The sequence below is a fragment of the Diadema antillarum genome, unplaced genomic scaffold, assembly GCF_040938485.1.
Source record: "Diadema antillarum isolate AM-2024a unplaced genomic scaffold, OU_Dant_1.0 scf00000094, whole genome shotgun sequence".
Taxonomy (NCBI): domain Eukaryota; kingdom Metazoa; phylum Echinodermata; class Echinoidea; order Diadematoida; family Diadematidae; genus Diadema; species Diadema antillarum.
The window spans coordinates 309,995-323,775 of NW_027270983.1; the positions used below are offsets into that span (position 1 = coordinate 309,995).

Consider the following 13,781-nt stretch of genomic DNA (forward strand, 5'->3'; position numbering starts at 1 on the left):
CAATTTATACCCCGATTGCTTGAGATCGAAGGATGAGCGCGGCAGTAACGTACTATTATCACAGTCACTCTGATTGTCCCACTGTTGTAGCAAGGTCTTGATAAGTGTATGAATATCACAATATAATTGGTTTGATCACAGAAGCAGCGCGTCTTGTCAGCCTTGGAAAGTGGCAACAACGTGGCAGTGTCGTACCATAATCGTGGCACTATCGCCCACAGTGCAGGTTGAGCGCAGAGAAACCATAGTGTAATCGCCTTGCAGGCCAAAAATGGAGGTGGAGGGTGATTGTGCCATGATTTGCAAAATCGTCACAGATTGCCACAGTCGCAGTGAACGCCTTCCTAGCGAGATGGGGGTATTTATAGCTGCGGTGCGAAGCACAACACTTGTGTAAACAGTGTTGGGCTGTATAGTTACCCCCTTCTTCTTTCATTAAGTACAGTCTACCTTGTGTATCAGTGTACCTGTTCAGTGTACTACTGTTTATTGTCAGATTGGGAATAAGATTGAAATTTTTTATAATATTTATACTAGATCTCTAATCAGTTTATTTAACGCAAGCCGCCCATAATTAGACCACACACAACACAGTCCAAATTTGACCAACATGTAGAAACCTATATATGTTTTTGCGCACTGTCAAACCTTGGCAGGGGAAGTCGAACCTTGGTGCGGGTGCTTATACTTACTTAGGCCTAGTCCTGGAGGGTTTCTAGGCTCTATATAGGTCTATATTATGTAGGAAATATATCTTAGTTAAAGAGGCATAGACTCTAGTATTTGTGTAAAATTTACAGGTGTAACTTACAGACTTAAAAATTATGGAACTCCTTAACCTTACAGTACCTGCAACAAGACCAACATTGATTAGAATGTCCCTCTGATCGATGAAGTAGACTGCATTGTAAAAACAAAAATTTGAAAGATCAATTTTGGCATGCTTGGCCATGGACTAGTCTAGATGTCTTCTTCTTCCTGTTCAATAAAGTCCACCTCTAGTGTATTGTCGTACCGACCAGTACTTTAAGTACTGTCTGTTACTGTTACTGATGTGAAAGCGATAGGTCAGGTAAACATGCTAGATTCACTATCACAAATAATTCCTGCAATTGCTGCGGACAAGCAATTGTTTCCTAATGTTTTTCTTCTCTCTTTGATCTCAAAATTAGATGCAGCTGAATAAACAAGTCTTCATGAAAGGGACACAAATTGCTACAAAATGTCAGAAGTGAATAATTCCACTCCAGCCACTGCAGGGTTACAGACACCTGACCCCAGCAATATCACGGTAATGATTGAACCTGCAACTCCGACAGTAACAGAAAAAGATGAAACAGAAGGATTCCGTGAAGTTGGAAAGACAGATGATTTAGAACAAACAGGAAGTGTAAATGAGGAGAAAGAAATGCAAGATGATGAAACTTCAGAAAGAATGTCTAACTTAGCCTCTGATACTACGCCAATTAATTTGAACAACAATGAAGATAACAAGGACATTGAGAAAACTTCTGAAAACTCACCCACAGTAGTTGCTGGCAATGATGGTGAGACCAGTACAGATCAGTCTCAAAGCAAGCAAGATGATAGTACTGGAAATTCAATGGAATATCCATCTGCTGATCAAGGATCTTGTGAAGGAGATGAGAGAATTCAGCAACAGGAATCTGGAGCAGCAGACACAAGTAACAATGGAGAAAATGCTGGTAAATGTGAGAGTGAAGTTGAGACTGAAGTGGAGAGTACATTACATGAAAGTAGAGATACTTCATTAGCAGAGACAACCCTTGCAAGCAGTGAGCACAGTGAAACAAAGCCAAATCTTGTCAGTGAGACCACTTCAGAGGTCCAAATGAAAGAAAAGGACAAATCCGAGGGTGTAATGGAGACTGATGGAAGTATGGTAGCGCAGGAAAACCAGACATCCTTTCAAGTGACAACAGACATTGATACTGAACACATGGAAGAAGCAAGAAAGGACCAAGGTGCTGCCTCAGAGTGTTCAGCAGAGGATAAGGAGAGAATTGTGAAGACACCGGAAAGCATTGCAGTGTCTGTGGATCTTCCTGTCAATGCACCAGTAGGAAACATTTCTAGACTTGGCAGTGGTAGGCCTCTGACAGGTGAATCTGAATTTGTGTACAATGAGCATGATTTCCCAACTCCTGATTATGAAATGTATGGACCCACACCCACAGCTGTTGAAACGGAGAAAGGAGGCCAGCTGTCAAGTCCTGCGAAATTTGAGAAGACCTCAGCTAGCAGAGCCGAGGGCACAAAGAGTGTTACATTTGCAGATGATGTTAACATAGAGGGCAACAAAGAGACAGACAAGGAGGATAAACAGCGCCAGCAGACAGCAGACGAAGAAGGGAAATCAGAGGAAACACAAGAGAAGGAAAAAACAGAAGGAGATGAAGAGCAAATTGATGTGAAAGAAGAAACTAAAGAAGAGGGAAAGCAGGTATGTAAAGATGCTATTGTTTGAAGATTGTTTACATGCAATGCTTGATAATGATAGAAATTGAATATACCATTTCAGTGGTGCTCATCTATTTGCATGTACACTTCAAGTTCTTTTTATCTTTCAAGATACATTTCACTCCTTCAAAGTGGTTTCCTGGGTACCATGCAAAGGGTATCAATCCAAGTCATTTGCTTCAAAATAAAATAAAATCTTCAATGTATAGCAGCAGAATGGTACTTCTACTGTGAAATATTGGAAGTCATAATTTTTTAGGCATATATATGTACCTGGTACTTCGAAAGATAGTGAATGTGCAAACTATATGGATGAGGATGATAATGATCAATGATTGTTGTTTGCTTCGTTTATTAACTTTATTATTTTTTTTTTCATTCAAAAATTACTGACATGCACCAGCATGTGCCTGCAGCAGTCTTATGAATTGTGTTTTTCATTCATTTTGTCAATCCAAACACCCTTCTCTGAATAACTGTATTGTAATGAAGTTCATTTGAACTTCTATAAAACATCTACAGCATCCATAGGAGAGGTCTGTACAACATCTTCATCACTCTCAGAGGACTTCTGTATAACATCTGCAACATTAATCAAAACATTTAATATTAATCCCAACTTCATACCCAGAAATCAAACAAAACACATTTGTGTATCTTGTTAGTGACAACTTCGCTGATATTTCAAGAACTTTCAATAGGGTGAAAATTTCTTATCTGATGTCATTAGCACTTGATCTGGGCCCCATTGCTGGAAACTTTGTGTTTAAATGCAACTCAAAAAATCACACACAAGTCCTCCAGATTGCACGCAAATTTTGCGTTTAAATGCAAGTTGAGTTTCTAGCAACAGGGCCCAGATCTTGAATTCATAATCATATGTGACTGCCTAAGTACAGTGTATTTACCAAGTCACTTTTTGAATAAAGTTCTCCCTTTTTCTTCACAACAAATGCTGCAGGATGAAGCGGCAGCAGACATCTTTCCTACTGCTGTCAGTGAAGAGAAACTAGAGGAGGCCAAGAGGAGGCAGTCACAAGGGTTTACAAAGAAAGAGGGTCTTGCCATTGAGCTCTTTGGAGCCTCCAAGTTTGTGCCAGAGTCACTAGAGGATGTCGTCACCAAGAAGGCATATGAACAGTAAGTTGGGTGGGACTACTTCATTGACGTTGGTTTGGTATGGTTTATTTCTGCATTTAAGCAAATACAAATTCAACATAAATTTCAAAGATACAAAGAATGACAAATGCGATGATTAATATGATAACAAAATATTACACAAGTAGATAAGCATAAGCAATAGTATTGTGCAGTAAGCATAATACTTCCTACAAAACATGTAATTAAGATATTGTAATAGTGTGTGTGGTGTTTTTCCAGAAAAAGAAAGAGAAAGTTGAACGCAGGAGACTGACTGCCATTGTGAGTGGTCAGGCTGGAAATGGATGGGTTGCCGACATGGGAGAGAAGATAGATGAAAGATAGAAGGATAGATTGATGAAAAAGATTTTAGGGAAGCGGATAGTAAAGGACATAGATTGCCAAGTAGTTGGAAACAGTGCAAATGAATGGTTTATTGTACAAGCGGATGGATCAATGAATGGCTTGAATAAAAAAACTGGTAGATGTTACCTAGTAACATACTTACCTCATAGTTACTGTAATGAAAGTCAGTGCTGCTGAATAGCTGATTGATAATGGATTGCATTGATAGGATGCAGAATGAATGACTGAAGACAGACAACAACTTGATGATGTGATGCCCTGAGCACAAATTAATGTAATGGACCTCAAGAGTGACATTACTGATCTATTCAGTAATTTTGACCATTTACAGCAGTGTAAGAGGGTGAATCAATTTATAATGTTATGAATTGTGGAGGAAGCAACTGTCTAAGGCCATTGAGAGATTGTAAAGCGTGATTATGCATGTTTACAAGCTAAAAATATTATGTTGCTTCGCATTATTTGTTGACTGCAAGGATCCTACTGCAAGCTATTACAGTCATATCGCCTCTTGATCTACAAGTGCACTGTATCTTCTGTACAGTTTTGAAAATGGCTGCAAATTGATGGAAAAGGGCGAGTTCAGCCGAGCTGTGCTTAGTTTCGACAAGGCCCTTAATCTCCTCCCCAAGACAGTCCAGTTCTACCTGATGAGGGGAGAGGCCTACTTCCAGCTGTGTGACTTCCAGTCAGCTATCTTGAACATGAAGAAGGCATGTGTGCTACAGCCTGACAACAATGACTACTATTCTCGCCTAGCTTTTGTCTACTACTTCCAAGTAAGTATGGTGTTTGTCTTCGGGAGACTAAGCACAGTTTCTAGTGCATTCAAACAGATTATGTTACACACTTTTATCATATTGCCTGGATGAAATATCAAAATATAAATCAAAATAAATGTGTAGCAATGTAAGAAATCATTAAGCAACTTCAGAAAAATTTGGCAGTGTACACAAATATCTAAGAAAAATTGGAACTGCTCACAAGCTTGTGCTATTAAAGATAACAATGTAACTTGCAGACATTCGTAGTTGAATATGTTCCGACTAACTTGTCATGTATGGAAATGTGTCCACATACATCTGGAGTGGAGCCATTGATCCTTGACATACAATGATTATGATAAACATATGTTGCTTGTATTACTGATAATTCCAAATTAGAGTTGATATGCAAAAGATTTCTTAGTCTTCTATAAGTTGGTGAAAGTTGCAAAAGTGAAAATCATGATTATCATTAACAATCTCTCAGCCAGTTCTTGGCTTTTTACAGTGTTTTCAAGTTTGAGATTATAGCATATCAAGATGTCCCTGTATTTGCACATGTATGCCTTTATACTTGTATGCCACTAAAGTATCTCTGCACCCCTTTACACCCAGGGTCAAATACTGTTTGACCAGTGTTTGTTTGCTGAAGCTCTGGAGTCATTTTCCAGAGCAGCTGAGATGAGGTCTGACATTATCGCCTACCATACCAGAAGGTATTATTACCATTGATGTTTATCATTATCATTATTGATATCATCTTAAAGCACCATTTTATGCACTATTGTATGTAATAAGAATTCTGTGAATGGACGTAAGGTGTCATGGATAAATAGAGATATGTAAAGCATACTTTAGGATACTTCAGATCTGGTGGAACCGACGACTTTTGATATTACCCGCATTGGAAATATCAACTTGATACTGACATATGTTAGGGGTAGCAATTATTGTCCCTGCTTTCTGGAAGCGGTTTGTCAAGTACTCTTTCATTTTGCTAGAAAAGTAAATTTTTGTGGAATTCCTTCTATCTTTTCTTTATATTGTTGTCCACTCATACGTCATAGCCTCTAGTAGTCTCCTCATCCAGCGGTTCCAACACCAAAATTTTAAAAATTCCTAACTTTTGCATCAATCTTCCGATTTTCCTCAAACTTTCACTGATGTGTTCTACTAATGTTAATGCTTTTACTCAATCCACATTGCTCTTTGGGTTTGTGTTCCCTTTAATGTTTTCTTTCTTATTGAGTCAGCAGACTTAACTTCATGAAGAAAAAGATGATCTGCAATAACCTCTTGGTCAACAGCTACTTGTATGGAAGAAATAATTTCAGTATTTATAGTGAGGACTTACATGGTATGAAGATTCTTTTAAACCATAATCTTTTACATTTTGATTGTATGTGTAACAGATATTATCATCAGGTGTGATTAACAACGCTTTAAATCTGTAGTGTCCAAACCAGATATACTAAAAGTGAGTGCCAGAGTATGTGATGTTTTTCAACAGTTGTTACCTGGCACTGCAACAATTTGGTGAGAATTAGCTGTGTTAAACCGTGAATGTCACTCCTCTCTCCCTACAAGTATTGCTTGTCTTGCTGCACTGCAACGCCACGGAGAGTGTTTGGCACTTGTTAACAAGAGACTTGAGACAGAGAAGAGCAATCCAGATCTCTACATCATGAGAGCCAGATTGCATCAGCTCTTCAGGAATGTGAGTAACGCAAACATATCTGTCTCACATGGCATGATGGAAAATGGCTATTTTGATATCGAATTAGGGAGTGGAGGTTGGGGAGTTGAGGTGGGGGAGGGGAGGGTGGGATGGGAAAAGCAAGGAGGAAAATAGGATCATATTGACATAAGAACAGGACAAAACTGGGAATGTGGTTGAAGCTTGCCTTGCAAGTCAACAGAAATAATGCCACTGAACCCGGTGTTATCACAGCAGCAAATGTTGCCACAGACCTCATTTAAGAACTGATCCAGTTTTGCAGATTAGAGCAAGAAGTGGAACCCTTTAAGATGTGTTTCGAGATAGTGACGTTTTTGCAGCATTGGTGCTAATTATTCATGAGCCTTTGCAGTGTACCAGTAGGTCCTGGACAGAAGATGGTAATGAGGACTTAGATGTGTATTTTGGAATACCATGTAATCTGATGTACAGTAAGTATATATAAAGTGTGCTTCTGTTGGATAAACTGTTGTAAATTGTCTGTAATATGAGATGTGTGACACTAGTATTAAAAAAAGAATGAAAAAGAATGCAATCCTGACCGATTTTTTAATAGAGCTATAAACATGAGACAACCTTTTTCATTTCTACCCAGACTACCCTATGCTACTATGATCTGAAGGATGCCCTTGCACTAGACGCAACCCAGGAGGAGGCAATAAGACAGATGCAAGAGCTAGAGGTCAATGCAGAAGAGAATCGTAACAATGCCACACGACTCCAGCTCCAAGGCAAATTCAAGGATAGCCTGACAAAGATCACCATTGCCATAGAGATGAATCCTTCTGTCTCACAGTATCACTTACAGCGGTAAGCCCCCTCTTTTTCACTATTCTTTGTCATAATTTGCTCGATATTTTGGCAGGGGACATTCTTACATCTTCTTCAGCAGAATGTGTAAAGATTATTCTGTGTACTTGCTGTCCAGTGAGAGAACCAAAATAGGTTTTCGTGTACACTACAGGCTAATATGGTAGTACTGCGGTATAGCTGTTGATTGTCAAACAGTAACTGCCAGGTTCACATTTTTGGCAGTGCACGCGTCCTTGTGTAAGATACTCACCCACTCACCCACTATTAACCAGCCTTTGTAAGAACAGTAGACACACTTGTAAAAAGGCTATTGAGGGTGAATTTAGGAATGCTAGCTGTCATTCCATTTCTTCTCCTACCCTTGGTGTATGGTAAAACAAAAAGGCAAATGAAACAAAACGAAACTTAAACAAAACATAACAAAAGCTCGGTCCTGCAATATTCTTGTATGACATCATTGTAAATCTGTTCTATAGTGTGACTGTACCCCTACTCAATTGTGTGTGTGTGTGTGTGTGTGTGTGTGTGTGTGTGTGTGCTTGCTTGCTTGCTTGTTTGTGTGCATTGTGTTCTTAAAAGAAAAGGAAAAAGAAAAAGAAATTTTTGTGGATAATTTCAGGAGCAAAGCAGGCTGAAGTCAAATTATTTGTTTTCCATTAACATTTCCAGGGGAGCTCTCCAAAGACGTCTACACGATTACAATGCAGCTATCGATGACTTCCTTCTAGCCATGGATAAGACCGAACACAATGAGCATGACCGTGTGTACACCGATGCACAGCGCCAGCTACTGTTGACCTACAATGACTTTGCTGTGGAATGTTTCCTGGGGAGTCATTTTGAGGAGGCTATATTACTTCTCAACAAAGCCCTCAAGGGGGAAAAGAGGGAGAAAGGATTGTATATCAACAGAGGTGGTGAGTTCTGGAGTTTCCACTTATTACCTCCGCCAAGGGAGGAGGTATATGTTTTTGTTACCGTTGGTTTGTTAGTTACTGTAGTTAGTTTGTCCGTGTGCAAAATAACTCAAAAAGTAGTTAACGGATTTAGGTGAAACTTGCAGGAAAGGTTTAGAATGATACAAGTAACAGATTATTAAATTTTGGTAGTGATCCGAGAATTTTGGGGAATTTATGAAGGATTTTTGATATTTTGGCAGTACTAGGGTCAATGAACTTGGGAGTTCAGGCTGCGCGTATTTGAGGTTTGTATGGATGTGCGCACTAAAGTGCGTGCTCTAGTGCGTGCTCTAGTTTCTGCTAGGGCAAGGCGCGCCGCGCAGCTGAGGGTTTATGACGTAACAAAGGCTTCTATATTGGGAAATCGGGCGATTTTTCAGCATGTATACCTATGGGTGGAAATCACTGATCTCTGTGGACGAGCCCAAAGAGCTTTTCCCCAGTGGTGGAAAGGAGAAAAATCTCTTTGGGAAGAGCAAGATCATCGGTGGAAAGTAGCTGCTTGGCGGAGGTCTGCGCTCTCAGAGTGCTTTTCTAGTTCTATGTGTTATGCTTCCTCAAAAGCATTTCTCCTCATTTACACATCACGTTGACTCTTTTTAAGACTGATTGGTGAGTTGAAGTTTGTTGATAATATGATACTGATGATATGATGGAATTGTTGCAATATTCAGTTTTGTTTATTGCTTTTTTTCAAACATTCAGTCTGTGACTTCTGTTGCTGGACTTAGTTTTGTCATTTGCATTTAGAGGCTGGACCTTCTGTTCTGATATGCTTTGTACTGATGAAGCCAGAAAAGTTTTGCAAAAGAAGGTTTCTATCTTGGTACTCATGAATTCGTGGGCAGCGAAATATATTTCTTAAATTTCAGAATTGTCCTTTTAAATAGTTGGCCACAGTGAATTCATAGGAGAAGCTGTTTTGAGGAAGACAATCATGGTTACATTTCAGAATTGTAGGCCTAATCATGACTTTAGTTATAGGTTTCATGATCATGAACTTAAGTTTTCCAGTGTAAATATTCCCAAATTTGTTGAGGTTATGCAAAACAATCATTTTCATACGATAATGATATCTTTTTATCTCATAGCAGTGAAATCAATTGATGTTTAGGGAACTTTTTCACCTTGTGAATCCTTATCTTCAGTGAATTTCTATGGTTGAATAAATGCTGAGGTATTCTTGACTTGAACACTATTACTACAGAGTTTTGATTACAGTAATCAGTCTGTGAGTATAGCCATCTACATTGTTTGCACATCAATTCCTCCATCCACTTCCCTTTCTACTTGTTCTTTGCTCTCTTCCACAGACTGCTTCTTCCGACTACAGGAATACCATTTTGCATTGGCTGACTACCACCAGGCTTCAGAAATCGATCCTCTGGACCCAGCAATTCGGTCCAGAGTGGCTGCCATCCACAGCCAGTTTGGTCTGCAGGACTATGAGGAGCACAGCTATCAGGAGGCAGAGTCCCGCTTCACAGTTGCCATCCAGCATAACCCCCGTCATGGACCCTACTACATTGCCCGCTGTAAGGTTCGCCTAATGCTGGAGGTAAGCAATGGAAACCAAGTCATACTAAGGATAAACACCATTGCCAATGATTACCAGGATGATAGATATCAATGATGCTAGCATTGTGAGCAGTGTCATCATCCAATGCATCACTTAACGCCATGGAACATGGACACTACACCTGTAATATGTTTGAAAGAAATGGCTGCAAAAATATTTCAGGTTTGAGTGTTACCTGACAGGAGAAAGATCAAAAGATCAAGCAAAGTTCTATCTTGTTGGGGGTGAGAAGACATAATTTAGTATGTTGAACTGTGGCATTGATATGTTATAGTCTTCTGAGTTATAATCACAGAATCATAAAAATCTCTCCATGTACCGGTATATTCACCAGAATCAAAATGGTGCCAGGCAGGACTTCCTCATGGCTCTGCACTTGGACCCATCCAACATTGAGATCTTGACCCTGATGCCACGGCTCTACCCCGGCAAGTCTGTAGGTGATGTCATGCGGACTCGGCCAGCCAAGGAGGCCAAGATGGCAGCAGAAAATTTGGTCGTGACGGCATCTCCTGTCAAACTACCAGGACTAGACAGGTACACATTCAGCAATTATTTTGAAGACCGGCATAAATTTCATAGTTGTCCTATCAATGAGGGCAGACAAGTAAGCATAGGACAACTGAAAACAAAACAAACAAAAATAAACTAATTTCAGAAGGTACTTTACGTGAACAAAAATGAAGGAATGCTTCATATAATGTGTGTCATATGAACCTCCTCCCATTTGTGCTAATTTGCATGTTTTATTTGGACAAATATAGCATACCTAACTTCAGATTCCAGTCAACCTTCAATTTGGGATTAAATCCAGAGGTGTATGTCTGCAGAAAATTTTGGACAAAATCTGCAGAAAACCAAACAGCAGTGAACTTGATTGTCTGCATTAAATCCTGTATGTTGTGACAATCACAGTCATTGGCCATGTACCATAGGAGAAATTGGATTAAATCAACCACTTAAACCGGGATTGCAAAGACATTAAGCAGCCTTCCTCATTTAATCATGCAATATCAAAGTCAAGTAAATGTGCACATACAGTTTGCAATTATCAGTGATAGAGTGATAGACCTGATGTACATGTATATTAGGACTGGCAGAGTCCTGCCTGTAACTTACAAAAACTCTTTCAGTCTTTGTGCAGTTTTTCTCACACTCTTTCTCAACCCCCATCCCCCCCCCCCCCCCAAAAGAAAGAAAGAAAAAAAACAACAACAACAACAACAACAACAACAACAACAACAACAACAACACAACATCAAAAAACAAAACAAAAACAAAAAAACAAGATGAAAAATCTGGCAATGTGGTTTTAAGAGAGAAACAAGTCATGATGGTCGATCCCACATTATGGACATTTTTCATCGACAAAAGAAAACCCCACCAAAACAAACTTTTTTTTTTGCTTCAAATACTGATTAAATGCTGTTTCTAGTCAACTGCACATGAAGGATTCAGTCTTGTATGTCTTTGTGTTGTAGTTCTTCACCAGAGGGACAAGGGCTAGCAGCAGTTGGGGATGATGGCAGGAAGAAGGTGACCTTTGGTGCAGTTATTCCCGAGGAGGAAGATGCAATTGTTCCATCCCTCAAGTATTGCATGGATGAAATAGAGTTCAACAAGGTTCTCACCAAGCAGAAGAAGAAGGTGAATGATTATCTTTTTGCTGTTATCTTTGCCATATCTTTGATCTCCCTTCCAAAATGCCATCTTATGTACTGCATCAGCTTCACCACAGACAAGAGAATTTTAAAGATTTAACTCCACAGATATATTTGTTATGATTTAAAGCAGTGATTCTAGTTTCTGTAACCCTGTCATACCCAGCTTTATTGTACAACCTTTCAAAATGCAGTATATATGTAATCCTTTAATTCTCAGTACCTCTGTACACCCTTTCATTTTCCCAGCTCTTTGGTGGACCCTTTCGAGTAACAGTACCCTATTGCTAATACTTTTATTCTCAGTACCTATGTACCCCCTCCTGATTTTGTAGGACATTATCTATAACCCCTTTCTTGCTAGCTCTGTTGTAGACCCTTTTTGATGATGATATTTATATCCTTTCAAAAACTACAGATTTCGACCCAGGTGAAATCATTGTTGAATGACAGGGGCTCCTTCCCCAAGGACCTGCCAAAACTAAAGCCCCAGCCACCATCGAGACCATATGAGGTGCGAGGGGGTCACTGGAAAAACCCTGAGCCTGCAATCAAACCAGGCTGGAAGACATTCAGTCTGGGCATTGGACTCATGGAGTAAAGGAAAGACCATTGAAATAACATGACCAAATGACCAGTAGGGCTGCATGAATTCCTCTTCCCCACTTCCTCACTTCCTCAGGGTAACACATGGTTTCATGTACAGTGATGATTAAAGGTTTTCAACTTGTAGGACTGTAATGAATACCATTTTCTGTCACAAAGGAATGTCCCCTGGATATGTGACAGCTATACCCACAAAATGTGCATGATGTTCTTGGTTTTGATAGAATATAAAAAGGAGATGTGATTTTCAGAAGCATTGTATTTTTCCATTTTTGCATCTTTGTAGAGGAGCAGTTGCCTGTAAATGTTGAAATTTGAATATGTGATGGTATGTTCTACATTTGGAAACTTTATTGTCTCAGTGTTCATTCTAAGAAAAGGACAATGCATGAAATTGTTGAGGGTTATATACTTGTCTGCCATGTCTTGTCATTCCAAATGTCTGGTAAGCTTTAAACATTTTATGTATTATCAGGGTGCTATGAAGTGATAAAGAGGAGGATAAGTTCCCTGTTTGCTTTCTTCAAGTTGACAGAGAGTGTGTTCTGAAAACAGTGCATCCATTAAAGAAGTTCTAAATTATGTGCACTCCAAACACCAAACTCTGAATTCCAAACACTAGCCAGAACAGAGTGATGTGTCCTTGGATAAAGATGCTAGATATGTAACATTGATTTATAATGACATTATTTGTTTTGATGCAAAGTAGATGTAACAAAGCAAGGGTAGCTTGAAGGCATTTTGTAAGCAGTCCATAAGTACAGTTTATTCACAAAATCATATGACATTACATTTCATCATTAAGATTTTTTTTCTTTCTGTGTTCTATTTCTCAGAAAAGGCCTGCAAAAGGCAGACAAAATTTGATGACAATTTTATGAAAGTAATACATTGTCAAGTAACATCTTAAACATCTTGTAGTCTGTCTGTGGCAGCATGTTTAACCCTAAAAAGACTGGGGGGGGGGGCCTAAAAGGCCCCCCCCTCGACATTTCGCGCGATTACTCTGCAACACGCAATGCTCTCGCCGCGATATTCTATGACTTTTTTCTTTCGAGTTTCCCGCACATTTTGACACCAAATTTGTGACGCCCGGGGGTACGGTTCTGAAGTTACATTTTGTACATGCACGTGAGGCCGAAAATGGCTCAAAAATGTGATTTTGTGTACAAAGTCAATGCAAATTGAGTTTTTTCACATGGTTCATATAAATATGCTTATTTTTACTCTCAATGGCTAAAATTAATTTTTTTAGGAGTATTATGCTTCAAAAAGTGTCTGCCACAAATTTTGTTTAAAAAAACAACAAAAACGAAAGGTCGAAAAAACAAAGAAGTACATAAGAAATTCACAAAACAATAAAATAAATAAGAAATTAATTTTGATACCGAATTTTTTTTCAAGTACATTTGCTAAGAATGCCACAAAGAATAATTATACCAAAAATGAGCACTTTTGGAGCTTTATTTACTGATTTAGATCAAAGAGTCTGATTTCTTGCATAAATTAGCATAATTAATCAAAATGAAATAAAAGAAGACTATTTTGTAGAATTTGAATATACGATCTTGTAGATTACATCGCACGCTACCATTGTGCAAATTTCCGCGGCGATCGCGCGATCCACGGCCGAGATCTTAAGGGGGGGCCCTTTAGGCCCCCCCCCAGTCTTTC

At 39.1% G+C, this 13,781-nt stretch overlaps 1 protein-coding gene across 1 annotated transcript; it reads left to right on the forward strand.

Moving 5' to 3' along the window:
• The first annotated feature begins 1,244 nt into the window (after window positions 1-1,244).
• On the forward strand, window positions 1,245-12,179 carry LOC139718399 (uncharacterized). Its single transcript, XM_071629871.1, has 11 exons — window positions 1,245-2,464; window positions 3,443-3,621; window positions 4,532-4,766; window positions 5,367-5,467; window positions 6,339-6,468; window positions 7,085-7,299; window positions 7,972-8,219; window positions 9,575-9,819; window positions 10,175-10,377; window positions 11,322-11,487; window positions 11,920-12,179. Exons 1-11 carry the CDS (start codon window positions 1,295-1,297, stop codon window positions 12,100-12,102), a joined length of 3,075 nt encoding a protein of 1,024 aa, XP_071485972.1. The 5' UTR covers window positions 1,245-1,294; the 3' UTR covers window positions 12,103-12,179.
• The last annotated feature ends 1,602 nt before the right edge of the window (window positions 12,180-13,781 follow it).